The 27,016-nt window shown below is 42.3% G+C and overlaps 1 protein-coding gene across 12 annotated transcripts in view; it reads right to left on the bottom strand.

Moving 5' to 3' along the window:
• Window positions 1–27,016, bottom strand: part of tns1b (tensin 1b) — a 320,096-nt gene that overhangs the window by 94,521 nt on the left and 198,559 nt on the right. For all 12 annotated transcript variants that reach the window (XM_080456570.1, XM_080456568.1, XM_080456569.1 and 9 more), the window contains 9 exons: window positions 24,601–24,650; window positions 13,223–13,394; window positions 10,313–10,363; window positions 9,356–9,478; window positions 7,167–7,231; window positions 4,512–4,595; window positions 2,337–2,449; window positions 1,786–1,846; window positions 51–126 (listed from right to left, as the gene is read on the bottom strand). In XM_080456570.1, the coding sequence (XP_080312696.1) occupies window positions 51–126; window positions 1,786–1,846; window positions 2,337–2,449; window positions 4,512–4,595; window positions 7,167–7,231; window positions 9,356–9,478; window positions 10,313–10,363; window positions 13,223–13,394; window positions 24,601–24,650 (795 nt within the window). The remainder of the gene's footprint in view (window positions 1–50; window positions 127–1,785; window positions 1,847–2,336; window positions 2,450–4,511; window positions 4,596–7,166; window positions 7,232–9,355; window positions 9,479–10,312; window positions 10,364–13,222; window positions 13,395–24,600; window positions 24,651–27,016) is intronic.

Genomic DNA, 27,016 nt, shown 5'->3' with positions numbered 1-27,016 from the left:
TGTTGGGTGAACTGTTGTACCCCAATAGCCAAAACGTGTGCCGTTCTTACCAGAATGTCTCCTTTGAGGAGCAGGCCAGGCTCTATGGTGATGCAGATACTTGTCTGGCTGTCGCCCTGAACATTGCTGCAACACAAAATAACAGCATTTTAAATAAATAAGCAATTGTCCCTTTATGAAATAGCGAGACATGTTAATATAAGCATGCTGAAACAAGCCTCCCAAAGTAATGAAGACAAATCACTGTGGACGCGTGCATAGTGGAGCTGGACAACATTGCATAGGTACATACTGCATAAACAAACAAACAAACAAACAAGTACACAGATAGTAGATAAAATACATACAAAAATCTTCATCTTACAATAAACAACATGAATGTAATGCACTGTAAGTGCTGCGACTCCCCACATGACCAGTCAAACATCATGCCCAGGATGATCAGTCATTAGCAACCCTTCAGTGGGGGTATTAGTGTCTACATGATTGTCTTACTCGGAGAGTGGGATCAAAGGCTGGCGAGCGCTAATAGAGGGCATGTGAGAGAGAGAGAGAGAGAGGGGGGGGGGGGTTTGATGAAGGAGCGTGATTTGGGGCCTGGAGGGGTTGGAAGTCTGGAAACCCTGTAGGTGTGTACTGATGGTTTCACGTGGTGGTGGGTTCTGTTCTATACTGTGCTGTTAAGCTTACATACCTGTATCAACAATAATACACAGCATGGGAGGATTAAAGGGGGGGTTCTCTGAGGCAGCCTTAATCCTTAAGCATGCTTTGTTTAACATACATATGTCTAACATAATGAGGCTATAACCTGAATGGCCCTGGGTGCAAAATGTAGAGAGAGAGGGTAAGATGGAAAATAAGTATGGAGGACGGAAATTGGAAATAGAGCGGTGCTGCCCTACATGTATGTACCCGCTGTACCAACCTGAAGGCACTGCCAGCCCTGCAGCGCTAGCTCTCCTCTCCTCACCTGTCCTGTCCTCTTCTCCCTTTCCCTCTCTGTCCTTCTCTTGTCTCCTCTCCTCCCTTTCCCTATCTTTCCTTCTCTTGTCTCCTCTCCTCTCCTCTCCTCCCTTTCCCTCTCTATCCTTCTCTCCTCTCCCCTCCTCTCCTCTGACCCCTCTCCTCTCCCCTCCTCTCCTCTCTCACTACAAAAGCCCCTCAGAATCCATGGATTCTCGTCTGGCCCTGGGCAAGGCGGTGGGGGGTCCCCTGACAGAGGACATAGGCCCTGGGGCGTACCGCCAAAGAATGCCATGTCTGCCCCCCCGTTCCACTGGCTCACCGGTTACAAATAACACCAGTACGTTACTGCAGGGTCTGAAGCACTGCAGCTGCAGTGGAGGCTAGCTAAACACAATAACGTTTGGCAAGCGCACAGTGTAAACCCACAGGAGGGACAGTTTGTGTGTGCGTGTGCGTGTGTGTGTGTGTGTGTGTGTGTGTGTGTGTGTGTGTGTGTGTGTGTGTGTGTGTGTGTGTGTGTGTGTGTGTGTGTGTGCGTGCGCGCACGTGTGTGTGTGTGTGTGTGTGTGTGTGTGTCAGGAGGGGGTCAGGAGTGTTGGAAGGGGAGGGGATTATAAAGGAAAATAAGGGTTCTTGTTATTGAGCCATTATGGGCTCACGATCACTGGAATCTTGTAAAGGCTGCATGTGTGTGAGTGTGTGTGTGTGTGTGTGTGTGTGTGTGTGTGTGTGTGTGTGTGTGTGTGTGTGTGTGTGGGCGCGCGCGCACACACATAACATGCATTTATGTGCTCGCATGTGTTGGTTAGGACTTACTAGATCCCAGACGTGTAGACTGGTTGCATCGCCTGGTAGATTTTGAGAAATGGTCGACAACCTGGGGAACCAGAACACATGCCTGATTTAAAAACAGCAACAAAAAACATGGAGCATCGTGGTAGTTCTAGCGATCCTAACGGTTCAATCTCCGCTGTCTATTTAAGCAGACAGCGGTGTATTTGTGCATGCAACTGTGTGTCTAATATCTGTGTGCGAGTGCATGCATTTGTTTGTACAATTTTGTTCCTGCAAATGCCTACACCAGGGGTTCTCAAAGTGGGGTCCATGCAGGGAGTTCCTTGAAGGGGTTCCAAATTGACTTTTACAGATGTGTAACTCTGAGAGTGTACAAATGGAACCAAATTACGGGTCCATTTGGTTCCATCTGTACAATCTCAGGGTCCTTGAAATTAAAAAGTTATAGAACCACTTTTTGTCATGATGTCATGATGATGAACTGAGTACAATGGACCACAATGGAAACCAACATTTTCAAACTTGTTAATAAAGTATTCAATCAATCAATCAAAACTCATGCTGCAGCGTACCTCCTTTAGACTCAAAGTTGGGGATGCCGTGCATGATGACGTGGTGAAGGAACAGAGGTTTGTTGTTGATCTTGATGTGTCCCGAGAGCAAACCACTGAAGTACTGCACATACCTGTGACAAGACAGACAGCGGGGGGCGGAAGAACAGATCAGATTGTAGCAGGATCCTTCGTGTTTTAGCAACAAGGGGGAATGAGGGTGTTTGTCTGCGTACTGTAACCAAAGAGTCGTAATCTCTCCTACGTAAGGACAGCGGTGGATAGCACACTGTCAGTCAACACGCAAACAACACAAGAACCCATGGGACTGCTTGCTGATGTTGATGCTACATAAACAGACCACATCGGGATTATCTTACATCCTAGATATCAATATTTTCTCAAGTATTATATTTGTTTATATATGCTGAATTATAATTTTCTATTGCGATTCGATATGAGAGTGCGGTCTAGCCAACACCAACTCGTTGCCCTCCACACCCTCCTCTCTAGCATCAGGGTCTTGAGCTCTGCAGTGTCAGCTCCACTCTCTTTCCTTTCCTGTGCCCTGGGTTGGCTCCCACAGTGTCAGTTTGCTTGCCACTAGTTCCGGGTGCCTAACACCAGTGTTGATTTCGTCGACTAAAACTAAGACTAAATATGTTGACAATTTCGTCAACAAATAAAAACTAGACTAAAATGTTAGTGAGGGACGAGTGGAGAAAAGATCCAGTAGAACTAAAAGACGCTTGGGTGTTGCGCTCTGAAAATAGCCGATCTACAAGCTCACAACGCGTCGCAGCGACGCGTTGTGAGCTTGTAGATCGGCTATTTTCAACCAAGTGTAAAATCAGCCTTTAAGACGCCATCAAGGCACCGCCAAAATACATTTTAGTCGACTAAATCAACTGTAGATTTAGTCGACTAAAACTAGACTAACAGTAAAACATTTCAGATGACTAAAATATGACTGAAACTAAATGGAATTTTATTCAAAAGACTATGACTAAAACTAAATCAGAATATGCTGTCAAAATCAACACTGCCTGACGCGGTGCCCAGCCAGCCTCATCCTTCTCTCTCCGATTAGCAAATCATTTCTCAATTTATATGTTTCTTTACATCTTAGTGGCCGTTCACACCAAGCACTATAACTGCAGTATAGCAATAGCCTGGCATGGCCAGACTAATATCACTGAGTAGATATTAGTCTGGAATCTCTGTGTGGAATCTGCATTTCCAAGGGGCGAATAAAAAAAAATGCCTCTGGCGATAAACCCGCCCCAAATTTGCATACTAGGCCCTGATTGGTCCCTCACTACTTCGGAGAGGGTGAAATCCAATCACAACTGAGCGGTGCCAGACCAAATCTGCCGAGGGCAGATTCGTCTGGTTTCCAGGCTACTGAGGCTAGTATAACAATAACTATAAATATATAGTTTTTAAAAAACTCAAGTGGATGGCAGACAGCACAACTATAACAAAGACAATGGTGAACAATATAGTTATATTTATAATTATAGTGCTTGGCTTAACCAAGCACTATAACTATAACTAGTTATAGTTAAGTGCTTGGATGGCAGAGTCCACACCACAACAAGGACAATGGCAAACACAATATTTTTGTCCCCCACCCCTCCTTTCTCTGCAAATATACCTTATGATTCTACTGATGTTTTGTATTGTATTGTATCGTATTATATCTATAACTGATAAATTGAGTACAACGGACCACAATGGAAACAAGCCCCTAGTGCTTTTTGTGTTATCCTTTAAGCATAACCTTTGAATCAATCAATCAATCAATCAATCAATTAATATACTGTAGTTATAGTTATCATTATATATCGTCTCTGTCAAGTGGAAATCTCAGGTCCAAAACTCTTACTTTTCAGCATTCAAATTCAAAAGGATCAAAAGTAGCAGATCTACAAGCTCAAAACGCGTCGCTTCGCGCCGCGTTTCGAGCTTGCAGATCTGCTACTTTTGATGCTTTTGTGTGACGCTGTAGTATGATCAACTAGGGCGTTAATTTACGGAAAAACACAAAAAGTTAAAATACTGTATGGAGAATGGAGATAGGAGGTTTCTGCCCGACAGCAACCATGTATCATCATTACATAGGTGTCTCTGTGGGACAGTTGACCTTGGGGTCAAACTCCTGATAACACAAACAGGAAGTGAGGGAAGACTGACCTTTTCTGAGACGGCTGACCCACAGGAAGCACTTTGTCTTCATAAAAGCGCTTCATGGCAAACCTGTCCAAGGCCTGGTCAGCGCTGCATGCCAACAGAAATACATGGTTACACACCACTCTGTTATCGTTGGCCCGGTTTATGATTATCATAAAGCCTTTATTCAAACATGGATAAAGTGTAATCCGTGTTTGAATATAGGATTTTCGAAATATTCAGAGTACCTCGGGTCCTTCTGTCTACCATTACAAGTAAGCCGGACAGTCATTGTTTTTTTTTATTCTTAACCACTTGAACCCCAGCATCCATATTGTGCGGGGAACATTATAGCCAAAAATAACCGATCTACAAGCTCACAACGCGTCCCACTGCGACGCGTTGTGAGCTTGTAGATCAGCTATTTTTGGTGAAAAAATTTCATGAAGAGGGAAAAAAGAGGTTGCAACTCAGGTTTGTTTTACTAAGAACAGAGGATTTAAGAGGTTAATCATTATTGTGTCATCATCAGTTAGTTGCAAGAAAGGTATATCAAAGTTAAAGTTAAAAGGTGTATTCATTTGTATTTCTCCATAAAAAACTTGATATTAATTGTCCAATCCCAAGTTCTATCCATTGATTGTACTGTATTGTAACAGTAAAAAAAGTTGTTGTACTGAATGTAAGTTCTCTATAGAAGCATGTCCTTGCACGCTGACAGAAGCCTATTGACTCCTCAGGAGAATGACCCGAGTTAACTTTTCCTCCGACCAAAACAACGTTCTCTCACAAACAACTGGGTGGGGAAAACCCCACGTGCAACAGGCATGTCAGCTTAAGCTCGCCAAAAAGAACGGATCTACACAAGCTAACAACGCCTCACACCGTGACGCTTGTGTAGATCCGTTCTTTTTGGAGAACACGTAAATTAGGCTTCAGAGTCTCCTTGGGACACGCGAACAGGATTCCGCTCTCGGGTTTGGCGTCGCTAAAAAAACTATTTCAGATATAACGAAGCGAAGCGAAAAGCTATAAGTGAGCGAGACTGTTTGGCCGCAGGAAAGGAACCGAGGGATAGTTACGATTTGAGTGTTGTGATCTGCTGTCATTTGATGAAAGACGTCGCATTCTACTTCTAACTATCGCATGAAATCCTTTTGATATTCATATTGCTGTTATTGTTCCCCAGTCGCATGCTATCCAGCCCGTCGTCCCTGTGCAGTACAGTATGACTGTGTTGACTCATCCGCCCCCCCACCAGCCCCCCCTCTGTCTCCAGCCCGTCTTCAGATGTGGGTCTTGTGATGAACAATATGGGCTTATTTTGTCTTGCCTCAGCTCACCGCTTCTGCTCACTTGGTTTTACATTGACTATCCCCTATCTATGTCTGTGAGTGTCTGTGTGCGTGCGTGCGTGCGTGCGTGTGTGTGTGTGTGTGTGTGCGTGCGTGCGTGCGTGCGTCTCTATCTCTCTCTGTCTGTCTGTCTCTCTCTCTCTGTCTCTCTCGGTCTCTGTCTCAATGATTCATAAGGTCACCTCGAGGCTTGGGGCTAAGCTATATTGCATTGCACGGCTGCCTCGCTCAATGAAATTAACTGATTTTCACCCGAGAATCATGTTGCCTCACAACATGTTTTTCAGTCAGTCAAGTTGATTTCTAGTGTAGTTTCATTTGCACAGCCCTTCATCACTGTTACAGCAATCTGGGAACCCCCTGACCCTCAATCAGGCGAGGCAAAACTCCCAAGAAGAAAATACAGGGTCTAATAGTGGCGTGGCCTTCCTATGGATCTCTGACATCATGTCGATGACATCATACTCATGATGTCACCCCATTGGTTTGCGACATTAGCCGCAGACAGACAGACCGACCGACCGACAAACACACTAGGAGCCACGTCGTAAAAAAACCTTGACGGGAAAAGAATGAAAAAACCTTGAATGAAGAATCACAAAAGAGGGAGCGTCCTTCCAGGGAGGACAGGCGTGCAATAACTGCTGAGTGTCGGAACAAACCTACTAAATGGTCATAGTAAAATGCAGTGGTGGAAAGTAACTAAGTACATTTACTTAAGTACTGAACTTAAGTACAATTGTGAGGTATTTGTACTTTACTTGAGTGTTTCCAATTTCCAATACTTTTACTTCTACTCCACTACATCTCGGAGGCAAATATTGTACTTTTACTCCACTACAATTATTTGAAAGATTTAGTTACTAGATACTTTTCAGATATAAATTATAATATTATGAAACATACTTTAACCACTTTAGCCCTATTTTAAACATATATAGGCTATTTGAAAATAGCTGATCTACAAGCTCACAACGTGTCGCGATGCGACGCGTTGTGAGCTTGTAGATCTGCTATTTTCAAACATTTTAGTACTTTTACTTTTGGTACTTTAAGTACATTTTGATGCCAATACTTTTGTACTTTTAATCAAGTAAATTTAGAATTCTGAACTTTTACTTGTAACAGAGTATTTCTATATTGCAGTATTGGTACTTTTACTTAAGTAAAGAATTTGAGTACTTTTTCCACCACTGGTAAAATGACAGTAGCAATAACAAATGATAGACTCATTAGAGGACCAAAAATAGAAGGGAAACCACAGGACTATCAGTTAATTTTGTAGAGCGATCAGCACCATAAATGAGACCTTTGCATTACTCACCTGGCTGATATGTTGCTGTAGTGCATGTACGCCGCCACTACCACCCCTGTCCTGCCACGGTTGCCCTGGAAAACCAAACAATGCCAAACGTTAAAACAACAGGAGGGCATTGATTCCATCTGGTGGTCATGATGATCGTGTGGAGCTGAATTAAAGAACGACTTCACCCATTTTCCAACCTATCTACTTTAACCACTTAGCCCCCCCCCAGAGTCCATATTCTTGGGGGAACATCAGCCAAAAATAGCATATCAACAAGCTCATTGTGAGCTTGTAGATCGGCTATTTTTTGGCACAGAGATTTGGTGTAGACGGACAAAGTGGTCCAACTACAGTTGTAACTCAAGTCCAGTTCTCTGAGACTACAGGGGTTTAAGTGGTTATAAGGACAGAGTTGGGTTCATTCTTGAAGAAAGTGGAGTGGGTAGGTATTCAAATCCCGTTCCTAAATCTCCCTTGGTTTTTGGTACGTTATCGCGTTAATTTAACTCTGACAGTGTACAAATGGAACCAAATGGACCCTATCGGGTCCATTTGGTTCCATTTGTACACTGTCAGAGTTACAGACCCGTAAATGAACACTGAGGATTTTTTACTGTGTATAACACAGGTGGACACAGGCCAAAGTATAACAAGAAAACATCTCCTTCTGGGATCCTAAATTATATGTTTTAACCATGCTCACAAAGTTCAGATAGATAAAAATCTATGTTATGTGGCTTTTCGTGCTTGTCAGATATTTGGAGGGTTTTTTAAAGTCTTTTTGCTAAATGATGCATGCACCGCAGCTCGACCGCGCTCCTGCTTTCTTTCGGGGCTCTTAAAAAACCAAAATAGATTTCCACGTACAGGTCACCGTGGCAACGGGAACCGAATTCGGGGATTCATTTTTACCCATTTCTCTCCGGCTTCCCAAAAACAAGGAGCATTGTTTAAGGCTGAGTTATGTTCCACGTTGTAAATAGCCCCTAAAAACAGCGTGGAACCCTCCTGGAAAAGGGTCTGTTGATGCGTGGAAATCCGAAGCCGCCCCGCTTATACTTCCTTAGTGACCACCGCAAACTTCCAGCTCCGCACACGCTCGTCCTCAAACATTACTCATCTCGGGGAGAGAGAGAGAGAGAAATAACACCGGTTTCCATGACGACGCTCTTGTTTGTGGCCTCTCTACGGGGATGTTTGGCTACGGGGGTTGGAGAGGTCTAAGCTCCTATTATTAATACATGATGTGTTGCAATCAGAGGGGGGACACCCCGGGGTTAAGTCCCCAAAAAACCTGAGCCAAATAATATTGGCCCAATATATTTTTATGGCTTTGTTTTTGTCTAGCATGCTTTTGGGGGTTTATTTGGGCTACGTGCCGTAACGGGTGTGTTTTGCCACATAGCACGATGCCGTGAGTGCGCCAGAATGTTTCGGTAATGGGGGGGATGTAGTTTTTTTTTTTTGTAATGGAATGCCTTACATGTACGGTAGCAGAGCATATTGGAGTAAATCACATACATTGGACTGAAGAGTGGGGAGACATGTACCCCCCCACACACACACACACACACAGCCGCAGGGGATAGGGTTGTGTGTGCAGAGAGCCTGAGAGCTCCCTCTACTGTCAGTGCACAACCGTCAAACGAGAATACAACTAAAACACCGGATTCTAGAACGCCAGGTCCATGAACGACCATGCACCAGCGGTCCAAAATGGACTCTTGCAGGTCCATTTGGTTCCATTTGCACACTCTCAGAGTTAAATTAACTCTGAGGATTTTATATCGTATATTGGGGTTCCAGAGCAAAAAAAAAAATTATATCTAATAGGGGGTCCTTGGACTGATGCATATCAAACTGGGGGTCCTTAAAATTAATACGATTGAGAATCATTGACATGAACTACAATGGAACCCCAATCTACACTGTAAAATCTTCAGTGCGTTTATATAACTCTGAGAGCGTACAAGTGGAACCAAATGGACCCGTACGGGTCCATTTGGTTCCATTTGTACGCTCTCAAGAGTAACGTGTGTCCGTTTGGACCCCTGATGGTGTGTCCCCCCCCCAACCCAACGCTGAGAACCGGTGAACTTAGAAAAAACTGAAAACGTCTCCTCCCATCTTCCAGCGGTCTGTGGAGCAGACAGACAGACAGACAGACAGACAGACAGACAGACAGACAGGGTGATGGACTCTCTCACCTTGTTGTGTATGACCACCACGTTGTGGCTGTCTGCACTCAGCCACGTGTCCATGGCCTTGCAGATGCTGCAGATCTTGTCCAGGGCGGGAGCGTGGTGGTCGGGCCAACCAAAGTCTAACACCTGAATATATATATGTGAGAGAGAGAGAGAGAGAGAGAGAGAGAGAGAGAGAGAGAGAGAGAAAATGAGAGAGTGGGGAGATGGTCATCTGAGAGTTCCACACACGGCAGTGCTTTTGTAGGTGGTTGTATCGTCTTCAATACACTGAAAAAGGCTTTTTGTCTGTCCGAAAGGTTGGCTTTATATCTTTCTCTGCCTCTTCAGTATACATTGGCACTTTAGTTTGTGCAGCCGCTTTGTTGTTTTTACATATGGAAATCTAAAGTTTATGAAGTCATGATAAGTCAGGGAAAAGAGTTGAATAACACAGAGAGAGGAGAGGAGAAGAACACAACACTACCTTTTTTGGGCGGTGAAACCGCCCCTATAAGTGAGATTTGGAAAAATGTACATTTTCCTGCGCTGTGATCTGGGCCCAGGAAATTAGTAGAATTATCCTGCGCTGTGATTGGCCAATCACAATCTATTCAGGACTGTGATTGGCCAGTGTCACATGACACATGTGCATAGCCCTATATAAGCAACCATAACTTGAAAAAAACCAAATATTGGTTTTTTTCATGTTATGGTTTCGTCCATCATAAAGAGTGTTTCAATAAATGTATTTATCTTTTGTACATGATTGGTTGACTCCATTCAGTATTGTGATTAGCTAGCAAGACACCGCCCACTTCACACAGGGTGTGATTCTTTTTAATATACTTTCACTTTTTCTTTTTTTGTTTGCCGTGCAGCACTTTGGTCAGCCTTGGTTGCTTTTAAACGTGTTTTATAAATCAAATTGACTTGACTTGACAACAGAAGAACAGGACCTACGGTATAGTTGAGTCTTACCTTTGGATTGAGCTGGTTGATATCGTAGCGTTTCTCACTGAGGTTGAACAGCTGGGAAGTGAAACATTTAAAACATGGTGAACACGGCTGCTCTTTGGAGGACAGCAACAATAAGCACATTCAGGCAAACCTGAACATCAGAGCATCCATTATTGTCTCTGATAATTGCTGATGCTACCACAAGAGTTATTCACAGAACAATGAGTGTCTTCTATACTGTACCTCACGCTGTAAGGCTTTGGAAGCAGCGCAGCCTCTTTTTTTTAAATATATATCTTTGACGTGAATCTTCAAAACACTCATGGAGCAAATTAATGCATTTTGCCTCCAGAGTTGAGGTTTTCACAGTCAGCCGTCATGTGAGTCCGTGCAAATGTTAAAATTGCATATTATACTCCTTTTCGACAAGTTAATATAGGTCTCTGAGGTCCGCAGAACATGTCTTTGAAGTTGTTTACTGAGAATACCACCCACATTATGCATTCTAGCTTGTCCCTATATATCCCGCTGTTTCAGTCTAAATGTTTGCAAATGTTTGCAATTAAAACATTCACAGCTTACAGTGAATTTATTGTAAGTATTGAAAGTAATACGGTGTTGAATGTCTGTATATTGAACACTTGCATTTAAAAGGATGAACAAAGAAAACTAAACGAAAAGCACATTACAGCTATACTCAAAAATGTCATGCAACTGCAAGTCAATGACAGATGACGTAATTCTCTCCTCAGCATGGCGTCTTTGTGCCGGGTCCAAGCCAGAGGACTTCATCCTCATCACACGATGCAATATCTTTCAGGATTTAACCCATTAAGACCGGGAGATTATTTCACATTGGCAATTCAAAAATAGCAGATATACAAGCTCATAGCGCGGCACCGAGTGCCGCGCTATGAGCTTGTAGATCTTCTATTTTTGAGAAATCGTATTTTTTATATATATTTTTTGTCAAGCGAACATTTTTAACTCAAATCTTTGCTTCTGGGGGTCCCTGGAACAAAATGTTTTGAGATGGGGGTCCTTGGCCAAATGCATATACATTTTGGGGTCCTTGACATGAAAAAGTTTGAGAACCACTGACATAGTAACATAAGTTTTTTTTTTTTTTTTACTTTTTAGAAGACATTCTAAAAACAGACATTTTGTAGAATCGGCCCCAGGTCTTAATGGGTTAAATTCAAAAACATAAAAAGTAACAGATCGACAAGGTCAAAACGTGTCGCTTTGAGCCGCGTTTCGAGCTTGAGGATCTGCTACTTTTAAGCTTTTTTTGTGACGCTGTAGTATGATCAAGTAGAGCATTAATTTACCAAAAAAACACAAATAGTTAAAACATGGAGATAGGCGGTTTCTGCCCGACAGCAACTATTTTTCCCTTGCCAACAATGGGGAATGAACTAGAGCTCGACGATATGACTTCAAATCAATATCACGATTATTTCAAAGTTTTGGCTCGGTTGCGATTAATGAATAATTATTTTAAAACAAAAACTGCAATTAGCAAATCCATCCATCTACAAGCTTACAACGCATTGCGAGCTTGTACGGTAGATCAGCTATTTGTGTCACTATTGTACTTGTACAACCAAGTATCAACCAGGGGAAAGGCGGTTACACACCGGCGAATATGCGAATATACGCAAAATTCGGACTCGTTCCGAATAATTAAAAGACGCTTTTTTCGCTCCGCGAAACTGGTGTGGAAGCTTGCATTGACTTTAAAAGGTTTTTTTAAAAATCGTAATATTCGCATGAAAAAAATCGCCCCGGTGTGTAAGGACCTTTAAGTCGTTAATCAAACTATTCAATTTAGTTGATTTTTAAAAATATATAATTTTTGTGTCGATTTGTTGATATACAGCATAAGAAATAAAAAAGGACCCCTCAAGAACTCCTGGGTCCTTGAGGGGCTACAAGCGGTCCCCAGCAAAATGAGTTAATATAGCATCAAAATCAGTTTAAAGACTTTGACCCTATACAGTACATCGTTTCAACGTACAAGCTCTAGCCTATGAGCCGATCTACAAGCTAGATCTGCAATTTATTCAAACTAAAACTAAGTACATTTGCTCCATGATTTTAGTTCGGTTAGTTTTCGGTTAGTTGTCATTTTTGTTTTTGTAAAGCCTAGTTTTTTATTATTATTTCAGTTTTAAGCTGAACTATGTAACTTTCCTGTTCTACCCTGGATTTGAACCCCGGGTCCCTTGCGCAAGTGCTGACATCTTTACCACTGAGCTAATAGAGCCTTGCCATGCCTGCAGGGGAGACCACTGAATTCTGTCAAACCAGAAACAGCATGGTGTCAAAGGTCGTGTCAAACCAGACACAGGATCTAAATGTCGCAATAGGAGAGCATGGGAGACCAAATACAACCAAATACAGCTGTTATTACATTATTAACAAACTCTACCGTACAGAAGAAAATAACACATACATGATACAGCTTCAACTAAAATGTTTTTCATTAACCACTTAAACCCCAGCATTGGTATTGTGGGGAAAGCTTTCGCTGAAAATAGCAGATCGACAAGCTCCCAATGCAACGCAATCGGCTATTTTCAGCAAAAGTGTTCTCCACAATAACAGAAAACAGAAAATACACTAGTATTGAGCCCTAAGGGAATCCGGTTACCCATATGGGGTTTAAGTGGTTAATAAATGTATTTATTTCCAGTCATTCATTATTTAGTTTTACTGTAATTAACAATAATAACGTCTCTGTTTCTTCCCAGCTGGGGAAGAAACAGAGACGTCGAGCTTGCTACTTTTGATGATTTTGTGTGGCACTGACGCTGTGGTATAATCAAGTAGGAGATTCATTTACAAAAAAAAAAGACAAAAAGTCTAAATATGGAGATAAGAAGTTTCTGCCCCCGACAGCAAACGATGACCCTGCCTGCAACCTACCAGGTAATTGTGTCCATGTTTGGATCGCAGCATGGAGGCCACCTCGCGCAGGTTGTTGGAATAGCTCTGCTCCTCCACGCAGCTGGGGAAGGAGACGGAGATGATCCTCTCTGTGATGTACACCAGGTCCACCTCATAGCTCTCCTCCAGAGCCTGCAGCAGACTCATGCTCCTAGTACACACGCGCGCACACACACACACACACACACACACACGCGCACACACACACACACACACACACACACACACACACACACACACACAGAGGGAGAAAGGCCATTGGTTACTCCCATGCATCATAAAGTACATAAATATCCAACATAAAATTATATGTAGGCATATTTTGGACAGTGGAAAATGCAGGGCATATTACTTACTGGAGCTAAAACTGACTGTGTTTTAGGGCTGGACAATTAACTGAAAATATATCAAAACCGAAACTTGGAACAAGTAACCGACTTAGTTAATCTAATAATCGACACGCAAGCTTATATACAGTATTAACGACTCAACATCACCCACAAGCGACTAAATCAATTAGTCTGATTGCGGTAACTGTATACTTCATTACAAAATGGTGGAAAATAGCCGATCTATAAGCTATAAACAAAAAAAAACAAATTGTTCATTAATCATAATCAAGGACATTTTGAAATAATCGTGATATTGATTTGAAGTCATAATTCCCAGCCCTACAGTGATTTATACTATAGTGGCCCAAGTACAGCCTTTTTTTCAATGAGTCTATTATTACATAATAATAGCACAGATTGAGCAACTGGGAGTAGAATGACGAGGTTTGCGCGACCACAAAGCTAATGGAGGTCCAATTAAAGAACAAAGGGAGAACCATCGCATTACAACTGGTATTACAAGTGTCATTCATTCACGCTAACAAGAACTACAGCCTCCTTTCATTGTTGGTTCCCGTTACAAGTGTCAAACTGTGAGTCATGTTTCCCAGTGTGATTTAGGCCCCGTGTCCACTGGGCTTTTTTTCTTTTTCCTGAGCATGTTTTTAATTGTTTATAAAGGGAGCGCCACATTTTTGGAAACTCCAGCAGCTTGGCGTTGCGCTGGGCATTTACCTTGCAATCGCGCGGTGCACGCAAGGCGCTTTTCCCTGCCTGCCAAGAGCTAAAATATCTTCAACTCGGGCGCCTGGAAGCGCTGCCAGGCGAGCGCCCAGGCGTTTTCAGCCGAGAAAAAAAAAGGCCAGTGGACACTAGCCTCCATTCATGTTAAAGTCACATTTTCTCGAATTTCTGTTGTTTTCTGCCTGTTTAAAAAAAACAAGACACATTCAAACGGCCATAGCTCTAGAATGGAGGATCGCATTTTTTCCCCCGATTCTACCGGACCCCCGTGCGTGTAATTGGCCGATCTCTGTGAGGAAGGAGGTCACGGAGAATATTCCATGATTTTTCAAAGGTATACAGTAAAATCGTCGTTTTCGCTGGCAAGGGGACCGGAGACGGATGAATTAATTAATGAATTCCTGGCAGCGAATGAGTTAATGTAGATAGAGACTAAAGGTACACAAGACAAAATTAAGCAGAAACATCTTGACAAAGAAATTCCCTATTGCTTTCATCAGCATCAATGTGCACTGAGACTGGTAGATAAAGACAAAGCTCATTCATTTATTTTACAAACCGTTTTGAGGTTGTACATTCTCACTTCATAATCTTCTTGGGGTATGTGTGGTCACTCAGCTAGTCATTGCACGGACCACATGCTCCCTGTGAGTCACGAGGACTCGAGTTTGAATCCGACTCCCATTGTGTCTCGCATGTCTCCCTTCTCTCTGACCTCAGTTTCCTGTCTCTGTGCACTAAACTATATAAAAAAACAAGAATTGCCAAAATAATCTTTACGCATTTCCGACTACTTTCAAAACCCTGAAGTGGGGCAACTCAAACAGAAAGGGTTTTTTTATGTCTCATACGGCTGAAAATAAACTCAAATTACAGCTTGAAACCCTTGGCCATTGTGCCATTTTACATCCAGCATATAGTAAAAGCATGCAGCAAAAACATCAAACAAAAATGCTGCCCAAACACTATAGAAGGAACTCACTTTGTTTGCCGCTCTGATAAATATCCTCAAAAAGCACAGTTACGCAGAATCACAGTTACGCTATCCAATAAATACAAGTCCCTCTTTTTCAAGCAACCAGGGAACAAATATCCTAACATGGAGAAGGCAGTGCACCGTATTAACATGGTCTTCACGTCGCGTCTCACGCAGGGCAGCGACAACACTGAAGCCCGGAGCGGCTCGAGTATTGCCTCCGAAATGTCAGCTCCTGTCTGTTGCTCTAAACACAAGTCACGTTGTTTCGCTTGGGCCGGCTGCGAGGGAAAACAGAGCGAAGAGGGATTGATTTGGTAGATAAACAAACCAGATTATGAAAATATCCCCGCATTCCAGAGGAGTGTGGTGTGCGCTCTTCGCAGACCAAATAAAATATTTTGGTCACTGGTGGGGAATGAAGTGGAATAGGAGGTATAGGCACGTCAAACGCCTTGAGGTAAGCGGCTGACCGCATTGCTTTACCCAATCTAGCTTCAGCTTGTCTGCGTTCACACGTTCACCGGGTGCCAAGGGGAAACGGTATGTATGAAAGAAAGAAATGGGAAAAGAGAGAGATGGGGGGAGGAGGGTTCGGTGGGGGGTTTTGAGGCATCAGATGTGCATCATTTACTAACAGAGATTTTTTTCACAGTAGACATGTTGATTTATCATAGATAGAGAAACATGTCATGAATCATTCCTGATCCCCCTCGTGGAAAAGGAGAAGGAGAAGAAGACGAAGACGAAGAAGAAGACATTTGAATGGGAAACACATAAGACCTTTATATGTGTTTCCCGTTCAAATTCACTGCAGAGCCAATCAAACGAAGCTTTGGGAAACTGGAACAGGAAACAGGGTATGCCACCCTCTAGGGACTACAGATGTGCACAGAGCCCATTCAGTTTACTCATTTTGTTTTAGGTTACGTTCAGCCCATATCCCATTTTTGGCCGATCCAATTACAATCAGATTGGTTTTTATCGAGTCTGAACAGCAAAAAAGAAAACACATGGAAACATGACTTTTCCAAATCAGATTTGAACTACATTCCAAGGTAGTTTGAAATTAGATTAAGATCAGATTTCTAAATATGTGTCTCGGCACACTCCGACACCTGATTTATACCCCGTCGTACGACAGTATCGCTTGCCGGAAACAGACAATCTAGAAGCTCAAAACACGTCGCATCGCGATGCATTGTAAGCTTGTAGATTGTATGACAGAGTATTATGTCAAGGATTACTCGTGGTACACAGTTACTGATACCGATAAAATAGGAGCCTAAAGGATACTACTATATGTTAGTTCCATTGATCCACACCGGAACACACTTGATTGATCGATCAGTAATCATTCATATAAACAGAGCCCACCCATCTGACCAAAATGGGTGGGCCCCGAGGACTTTCAAGATTTTCAAGTGGGCCTTGACCCAGAAAAGGTTGGGAACCACTGCTGATGCATGTCGGTTAACGCATTCAATCCGGGAACGCATCTGTATCACTTTAGATTTCTTTGGCAAATACACAAGCCCATAGCGTGGCACAGAGTGCCGCTTGTAGATCTGCTATAATTTCAAATTGTGTGTAAATTTGTGCAAATCTTTGAATATACACATTTTTAACTCAAATCGTTGCTGCTGGGGGTCCCTGGAACAAAATATTTTGAGATGGGGGGGTCCGCGGACAAATACATATCATTTTGGGGGTCCTTGACATGAAAAGAGTTTGAGAACCACTGATATTAAAGCAACATAAGTTCTTTTTCAAAAACTGGATTTGTAGAATCCCCAGAAGCAAAGTAAAAAATTTACTATTTTTGACTAGCCCAAAGTATAAAATAATGATTATAGCAAAAGAAATCTAAAATGACACAATATGCATTTCTGGATTGAATGGGTTAAGTTTGCCTTCAATGATTGATCTCCTCGTTCTGACAACAGGGGGGGAAGTCCCTGTTGACTGGATTAAACCTCTGAATTCGTGCCTGGTCGTTTCGTGTGTCGTGCTTGTGGCTTTCTTACGCCGTTCTGAGTCATTGACCGTTTTACAAAAACGCAGCTGAAGGTAATAACGTTAAGTGTGGGTGTGTTTCATTTAGTTAACTGTGTGTGCCAGCATGGACACAGCTGTTAACTCCGGTTAACTCCGAAGTTGGCACACAGAAACCCCCAAAAAACGAAACACGCACACAATTAACATTATTACCTTCAGCTGCATTTTAACTGTCAAAAATGGACACTGTGAAAAGGATCCATTGAGTCCTCGAAATTGAGCTGTAATTTTCAACGCGTCAAAAATGACCAGAGGCTGGAAGAACAACAAATTCAGACGGAACACATAATTCAGAGCGTGTAGAAGAACAGTGGCTCTCAAAGAGCGGTATAGGGACCCTCAGGGTTCCTTGAGGAGGGGCTCCAAATGGACCTTCACAGGTCTGTAACTCTGAGAGTGCACAAATGGAACCGAATCTCGGTTCCATTTGTGCTCTATCAGAGTTATGGGGGTCCTAGAATGTCAAGACAAAAGAAATGAGGAAGAAGAAAGAGAGGGAACGAGGATCGTGAAGGAACAGGGGTGTCTGGACTCGGGCCTACAAACAGCATATTTCCCACATGTGTCGACTGTGAGTAGCCCATGAGAAGATTGCTCATGTCTGGGACTGGGAATCACCCCAGCTTTACTGTACAAATAACCTGCGCTGTACTGTACATCTGGGCCCACTCAAAACACACTTACTGGAACTTATTCATCACTGACGATACAGGGAGAAATTGATATCTCACACATGCTCTCTCTATTCTAAACCCACGGTAAATATATTCCGTTTTCTTTTTCTTTTTTTCTTTTCCTGTATGAATAAGCATTGTTATGCTGGATGGATAGGGGTGTTTTTTTTTTTAGAAAAACCTGTTGCCTGGGATTCACCTTGAAGTGATGTTGAACCTTTGGAAGAAGCTTGCTACCTGGGAATGATATACAAGTCCAAACGTTGTCCATCGTCTGTTGCTTTTGTGATCAAGGAACCTGAAGTAGTGATTCCATTCACTCTCGTTGCATGAAGTAACAAGTCTCTCAAAAATCACACTTTTTAGCAGTGTATGTGTGATCAAAATCGTTACGATAGCAGATTCCAATATCGTCTCTGTCGGGTGGAAACCTCATACTGCATGTCTAAAACTGTCACTTTTCAGGATTCAAATTCAAAAATAGCTAAATCGACAAGCAGCTCGACAAGCTCACAACGCGCTGCGAAGCTACAGTAGTAGATCCGCTATTTTTGATGCTTTTGTGTGATTCATTTACAAGAAACATTTGGAGATAAGAGGTTTCTGCCCGACAGCAACGATATATTAAAATGAGTCCTGGTACTTATTTCTGGGAAAGTGAAATGCCTGTATTCATGTTGTATTATTACCGTCGGCAGAATCGCACGAAAAAATCAATCGGTCACCGATATCGTAAGGCGAGCGCCACCGCCAGCAGGTTAAGTAAACAGACCAACAATGGCACACAGCAGTGGTTCTCAAACTTTTTCATGTCAAGGACCCCCAAAATGATATGTATTTGGCCGCGGACCCCCATCTCAAAATGTTTTGTTCCAGGGACCCCCAGAAGCAAAGATTTGAGTTACAAATGTTCACTTTAAAAAAATATATATATAAAGGTTTGCACAAAATGTTCACGATTTTTCTAAAATAACAGATCTACAAGCTCATAGTGCGGCACTCTGTGCCGCACTATGAGCTTGTAGATCTGCTATTTTCTGCTAATTTAAGCGGTTAAAATGATTGTGACACTATATTAACACATTTTGCTGGGGACCCCCCCGGTACCCCGCCAAGGACCCCTGGGGGTCCCCGGACCCCACTTTGAGAACTAATGGCATACAGAACCAGGGCTTGTCTCCTTTTATAGCTCCCTCTGCCTCTCTCTGAATTCTCTCTATCACTTTCTTCTTCTACCCGTGTCTTTCTTTCTCTATCTTTCACTTTCTGTCTCTCGCTCTATCTCTCTGGCTCTCTCTCTCTCTCTCTCTGCGTGTGATACAGACGCGTGGTTTGGTCTGACTCCAGGTCCACCAGCATGTGTGCTGATTGACCGACCGAGCGGAGCGGAGCCAACCTGCTTCCCATCAGTCAAACAGATGGAGCGATTGCCGCTCTCTCCTCGTCCGTGGCGCTCCCTCCGAGTGGCGAACCAATGGCACGTTATCGCCACACGCTCAATTACTCCCCCGCGGCGATAGCGCTTTCATACGTTTGGATGAATCCCCAAACTGTGAAACCGGCCCTAACTATAGGGGAGCGCTGGCTGCTGTTTGTCAAACGGCTGCCATGATGATTGAGTCTGATCTTGAATTAAGTGTGTGGGCTCGTTTCTCCTTGAACAAATTTAAATGATGGCATTTGTCCATTTTAACCAAATGTTTATTTGTCAATTTGGTTCACACACCAGTGAAGGCATGTGGTCTTGAGTGGGCACAAACAAGCAAACTTATTATGTCAAAATAAATGTTCTGATCATCTATGTCAACTCACAGAAGCCAACTCACCCACCCACCCACAAACTGCCAGGTCTGAGGAGTGGTAAATAACTGCCAAGGGCACTGGCACCGACCGATGTTCCTAACTTAAGAGTTACAACCTTGCACATGGCATCTTCATGCACCTTAAGCGCTAGGACCAATAGACAAAATGTATTGATACTGTTGCTATCTTTGATTCTCTGGATATTCTTTTTTTGTTGTTATTACCTTATTATTATTATTATTGCTGATACAATGTCTGAGGAAACCAGACATTTTTTTTATTGTACTTCTGTACTCAAGAAACCTTTAACCTTGACCTCCCCGGTACTTTTATCTACGACAATTTCATTACACAATCATCAAGAGTGACGCAATAGATACAATGAAGTTAAATATAATACGTTTTATTTAGCCAGATATAGAACTTAAGTATAAACACATTAAGCTGCATTGCTATAAAACGGTCGAATCCTTAGTTGTTCATTTAACTCCGAAGAGAGTAAAAACGGAACCAAACAGACCCGTAAGAGTCCATTTCGTACTCTCTTCGGAGTTACATTTTACTGTGTGGTTCCCTTTAAATCAGATTAGACTGGTTGGCGAGATCAAGCATGTTAACTCCACTTACATCAGCTATGAAATTCGAGAGGCACATTCTGTTACAGTGCAGTATGAATTCACCCCAAACACATGACGCATCAAAACGTTGTGTACGGCACCTCTAAACATGCCTTCATGTAAGCTGTAGCCTCTAAACATGCCTTCATGTAAGCTGTAGCCTCTAAACATGCCTTCATGTAAGCTGTAGCCTACATCCAATAAATTGCTTCTGCTATATACTGCGCTGCATGGGACCATGTTGTAATGCAGTTGGGAACACATGCCTGTCATATTGGATTTAGCCAGTATATGGTGGTGGGAAGGAAAGTTTGATACAAACCAGTGGTGGAAAAAGTACTAAAATGTTTTACTTAAGTAAAAGTAGAAGTACTCTGGTAAGTAAAAGTCCGGAATTCAAAATTGTATTGAGTAAAAGTACAAAATATTGGTATCAAAATGTAATTAAGTACCAAAAGTTGTAGTGGAGTAAAAGTACAATATTCTCGCCTCTGAGATGTAGTGGAGTAGACAATTGGAAATACTCCAGTAAAGTAAAAGTACCTCAAAATTGTACTTAAGTACAGTACTTGAGTACATGTACTTAGTTAGTTTACACCACTGCAAACTACACATATAAGACTTGGAAACGTGTGTCATGCACACAGTCAAGACCCCAGAGTTGAACTGAAGAGTGTACAAATGTAACCAAATGGTCCATTAACACTGAGGATAAATTAACACTGAGGTTTACAATGAACAATGTTCCCTAAAAATTTTCATCGGTCTGAGCAAATACTCAAACCCTATGAGCGTAACTTGAGCAACTGCTGAGCATCATCTGACAGAGTACACTGTGGTCCCTTTGACACCACCTGTTCAACCGTTAGATCATGTACAGTTACGGCTTATTCGAAAAATCTAATTACAGAAGTAATTGCAGTTGAATAACTTTTGATAAATCTTGACAAAATGTTGCCTACATGAAGATCAAAAGCAATATATATGAGACTACAAGATAACACTGCATTGACAGCCTACTGACATATTGACATACATTGACAAATGTCTAAAAGGGTTAGCCCTGGCTGAGAAGTGATAGGCATTATGGTGAATAAAAACCAACAGAATGTGTAGGAGCATACTGTGTACTATGTGGTACAGTATGCATGTCTTTTTCAGTCGCTTTCCATACGCGACGCAAAAGTCTACGTGTTTGTTTTGGTACAGAGCTACAGACACATCAGCCATGCTGGTGCACGTTGGACAAAACTTGAAGCCAGACCAACGTTAACTCTGTGTGTGTGTGTGTGTGTGTGTGTGTGTGTGTGTGTGTGTGTGTGTGTGTGTGTGTGTGTGTGTGTGTGTGTGTGTGTGTGTGTGTGTGTGTGTGTGTGAGAGAGAGAGAGTGTCAAGCCAGGGTCAGACTGATGTCTGATCGCCGTATCAATTGATTACTGTAGACGAGACTGGGACACACAAACTCTTTTGTGCGTGAGAGATTTCAGCTGTGCGCGTGAACGTCCAGACTACAGGGAACGGTTGATACTGTATATGTATAGCCCATTTCAGGTCCATTTTTAGACTCTTGAAAGGGTTCAATGAACAGTCTGGATGTTACTATGTGTAGTGACTCAGGGACACTGAGACCAGCTCAGTGGCCTTGTGGTTAGAGTGACCGCCCTCAGATTGGGAGGTTGGAGTTCAATCCCTGGCCGAGTCATACCAACGTAGTACTGATTTTAACATAGTCTTTTGAATCAAATTCCATTTAGTTTTAGTCATATTTTAGTCATCTGAAATGTTTTATTGTTAGGCCTAGTCTAGTTTTAGTTGAGATTATAGTCGACTAAATCTACAGTTAATTTAGTCGACTTGGTTGCATGCTGAAAATAGCCGATCTACAAGCTCACGAGTTGTGAGCTTGTAGATCTGCTATTTTCAGAGCGCAACACCCGAGCGCAACCAAACATGAAATGAATTGTCTTTTAGTTCTACTGTATCTCTTCTCCACTAGTCTTTCCCTAACATTTTAGTCTAGTTTTTATTTGTTGACGAAATTGTCAACATATTTAGTCTCAGTTTTAGTCATCATAGCTTAGTTTTTTATTTAGTTTTCCTCAGTGAAAAAAGGTACTCGACGAACATTTTTCGTCATAGTTTTAGTCGACAAAATCAACACTGTACCAAAGACTATAAAAAATGGCACCCAATGCCTCCCTGGCACGCAGCATCAAGGGATGGACTGGTGGTAAGTCCCTGCTACATACTTGCCAGTGGTGGAAAGTAACGAAGAAATGTACTTAAGTACTGTACTTAAGTACAATTTTGAGGTATTTGTACTTTACTTGAGTATTTCCAATTTCCAACACTTTTACTTCTACTCCACTACATCTCAGAGGCAAATATTGTACTTTTACTCCACTATAATTATTTGAAAACTTTAGTTACTAGTTACTTTTGAGATATACATTATTATATTATGAAACATACATAAACCACTTTAGCCCTATTTTATACATAGGCTATTTGAAAATAGCCGATCTACAACCTCACAACGTGTCGCATCGCGACACGTTGTGAACTTGTAGATCTGCTATTTTCAAATATTTTAGTACTTTTACTTTGGTACTTTAAGTACATTTTGATGCCAATACTTTTGTACTTTTACTCAAGTAAATTCTGAATTCCGGACATTTACCTGTAACAGAGTACTTCTACATTGCAGAATTGATACTTTTACTTAAGTAAAACATTTGAGTACTTTTTCCACCACTGCTAGCATCATGTCCAGGGGGTGTAGTTGCACATCAAGCTGCCTCATGCTATATGGAAACAGGATAGGTTCCTGACCTTATGGGCTCTGGAACCGTTGGTTCCCAGGGTTACTTGGCGATGTTACTGTGTTAGTGATTGAGAAGTTCACATATTTGATTTAAATCCTTGCCTAGGGGGAAAGGAAGCTTTAAATCAACATTAGCACAGAGGTTTAAGATGTACAAATGAACTTTTGTGACAGATCTCAGTTCAAGTTCAACTAAAGAAATTGAATATGTGTGATTCCCCGGAGGTAATGTGCGACACTCGTTTTTTTTCCTCCAACAAAGCAGCATGGAGTCAGTGTATTGCTCAATGCTCAAATGAGCCTCCTCCTATTCAAATACCTCTCTCTGAACACCTCTTTCTCTGCAAAACATTCTGTCCTGAAAGGTTTACTACTTATCAACAGCAAAGGAACAAAAATGGTTTCTGTGCTCGTTTCATCTTCTTCCTAATCTCTGCCTTTTCGGTGTAAACACGAAGGCGCTTTGTTCCTGAAATAGACCACCAAACAGGGACCAATAGACCAAATGAATCCTGAACAACTTGCAGTTATCAGTAAAAAAATACGCTAATACGCTGTCCCGTGTTCTATGGGAGGACAGGCGGTGTCTTTTGTTTCCCTATTGCTGGGGGATTTCTGGGTGAACTGTGGGTGACAGCGAGCCACTTTAAAATGCCATGAGTTCAAATCAAGGGCCAGAGAGGAGAGGAGAGGAGAGGAGAGGAGAGGAGAGGAGAGGAGAGGAGAGTTGATTTCGTCGACCAAAACTATGACAAAAAATGTTCGTCGACTACTAAAGGTCCTTATACACACCGGGGCGAATTCTTCATGCGAATAAATGCGTTTTTTTTTAAAACCTTATAAAGTCAATGCAAGCGTCCACATCAGTTTCGCGAAGCGAAAAAGCGTCTTTTAATTATTCGGAACGAGTCCGAATTTTGCGTATATTCGCATATTCGCCGGTGTGTAAGGACCTTTAGACTAAATATATTGACAATTTCGACAATTTCGACAATTTAGAACTGGACATAAAGTAATTTTATGTTTGGTTGCGCTGGGTGTTACGCTCTGAAAATAGCAGATCTACAAGCTCACAACGCGTCGCAGCACGAAGCGTTGTGAGCTTGTAGATCGGCTATTTTCAGCATGCAACCAAGTGTAAAATCATGCATTACGTAAAATCATGCATTTTGTCGACTAAATCAACTGTAGATTTAGTTGACTAAAAACGTATGATATTTAGTCGACTAAAACTAGACAAAAACTAAATCAATATTTGCTGTCAAAATCAACACTGGAGGAGAGGAGAGGAGAGGAGAGGAGAGGAGAGGAGAGGAGAGGAGATCCTACCTCGAAGGCCTACGTCGGGACTCCATGCTCTTGGAGGATTTTGTTGAACCCTGAAAGAAAAGAAAAGAAAACACAAAACAAAATCAGACCCTTTAATCAGTAAACATCTCAACAACAAAAAAAACATTCCTATCAAGACGTTGATCAGATGTCTGGACAAAAGACACTGCTGTATGAAACAAACATTTTTTTTTGTTTCGTTAGAGCAGTGGTTCTCAAAGAGGGGTCAGGGGACCCCCAGGGGTCTTTGGGGGGGGTTGAAGGGGGTCCCCAGCAAAATGATTTTTTTTTTTTTTACCAATTTAACCATATTTTATTCTTTGGCTATTCAAAAATAGCAGATGTACAAGCTCACGTGACACACTGTAAGCTTGTACATCTGCTATTATCTTGAATAATTTAGATTTTCCTAACCAAAGGGCATCAAAACGATAAGTCAAAGTCAGCGGCTAATTCACACCAAATGGACACTTAATGTGTCCTTTTGGTAACACTGGTGCACTCGGGAGTTACGTAAAGGAACAGCATCAGGATTCTGTAGTGCACTCAATGTAAACAGGACTTAAGTGTTAAGTCAGTGCCATGTTGTACCACATGAGGAATTGTTTGACAGAGCACCTTTAAACCCTCTATACACAGTCAAATCTTCAGTGTTAATGTATCCATTTGTAACTCAGAGAGAACCAAAAATGGGTCCATTTGGTTCCATTTGCACACTCTCTGAGTTGAATTAACACTCAGGAGTTGACTGTGTAGCACCTTTAAACGCAGGCTGCGAGGTCCTTGGAGGAAGTGTTGCTGAAGATGATTGACTGTGTTTGGTTTGGGTATGCCCGCCCTCGCCCTCGACCCCCCCCCCCCAGCCCCTCCCCTGACACTCTCCAGGAGAGTTCAAAGGTCATGTGGACTCCCTCACTCCCCCTGAGGTGCGTTGGGTCACATGAGCACAGGAGGAGAGCTGGTAACCATCAATACCCATTAGATCACACCCACTGGTCAACAGCCAGGGTCAAGAACACTGCTGCGCTCTCTCTCTCTCTCTCTCTCTCTCTGTGTCTCTCTCTCTCTCTCTCTCTCTCTCTCTCTCTCTCTCCCTCGCTCTCTCACCAGATGCCTCTCTCGCTTTCACTGTCATGTCGGAATTATTATTATTAAGAAAAATAAAGAAGATTAATATGTGAGCGCATCTGGCATAATGTGTGTCACGTGGGGGCAGATCAGTGCAGATTGTAAGCTATCAAATGGCGTGTCACATTTGAAATCAATCAATCAATCAAAATTGGTTATTTGAATGTTGGTACACCTCATATTCCACAAATACAGTAAATCTTAGTTCAAGCCAGGACAAGATAAGTATGTAGTTATCCTAAAACAGTTACAGTGTTATATTGAGTGGATTCTTCAACACTCTTCAAAGAAAAAACAAATTGAAAAATAAAATAAATTACTCGGGTGCCGTAAAGCATATCAAACTGTGGGTCCTTGAAACAAAAAAAGTTTGAGAATCAATGCATTTGCACAAAGTGCAAAATGTTAGCTTTAGCTTATGAGTGGACAACAGCTGGAATACAGGGCACCGCACACGCACACGCACACACACACACACACACACACACACACGCACACACACGCACGTATGCACTTTGGAACACATGGAACAAGTGAGCGATGGCCTCTCTCCTGTCCTTGGTGCCCCAGACCAAGTGATACACAAACTAAAGCCTCATCTTCTATTTGGGTCTCAGCCGAAAGCCTGAATTATCCACTTAAACCAGCATCCATATTGTGGGGAAAGCTTCCGCAGGAAATAGCAGATCGACAAAGCTATTTTCAGCTAAAGCTTTCCCCACAATAACAGAAAACAGAAAATACACTAGTACAGAGCCCTGAGAGACTACCGGTCAACCATATGGGGTTTAAGTGGTTACACTTAGTTGCACGCCGGTGTCGCGCACACCGGAAATAGCCGATTTGCAAGCTCACAGCCGATCTAACAAGCTCACAGATGAGCTTGTAGATCGGATATTGCCGGTGCACGACAATGGCAACGGCAACTAAGCATAAATCAGGGCTAAACGTTTCAGCATGTCGCCGCGGGCGATCAAGTGGAGAGAGTCACCAGAGTAAAGGGATGAATGAGGTGGGGAGAGGAAGGAAAGAGAGAGAGAGAGAGAGATTCAAAGATACAATAAAGAAAAACTTTGTCTAAATCTCATTGTCCTAATGCGGAAATCAATAATATAGTGTGGCAAAAAATACCGTGTATTCTGTGTATTTCTGCGCAAAATGTCAACGTTGTGAAACTGATGTAAAAACGTGTCATTTCACGTCATTTTGTGTACCAGCTGAAGTTTTAGGACCATTATTTCACCGGTTGCACGTCAACCTCAATGGTTCGACTTTGAGCCAATCAAAA

The sequence above is a fragment of the Gymnoscopelus braueri genome (assembly GCF_963280865.1).
Source record: "Gymnoscopelus braueri genome assembly, chromosome: 18".
NCBI lineage: Eukaryota > Metazoa > Chordata > Actinopteri > Myctophiformes > Myctophidae > Gymnoscopelus > Gymnoscopelus braueri.
Note: the sequence above shows the minus strand (reverse complement) of the source record. Positions and strands in the feature narration are given on the sequence as shown.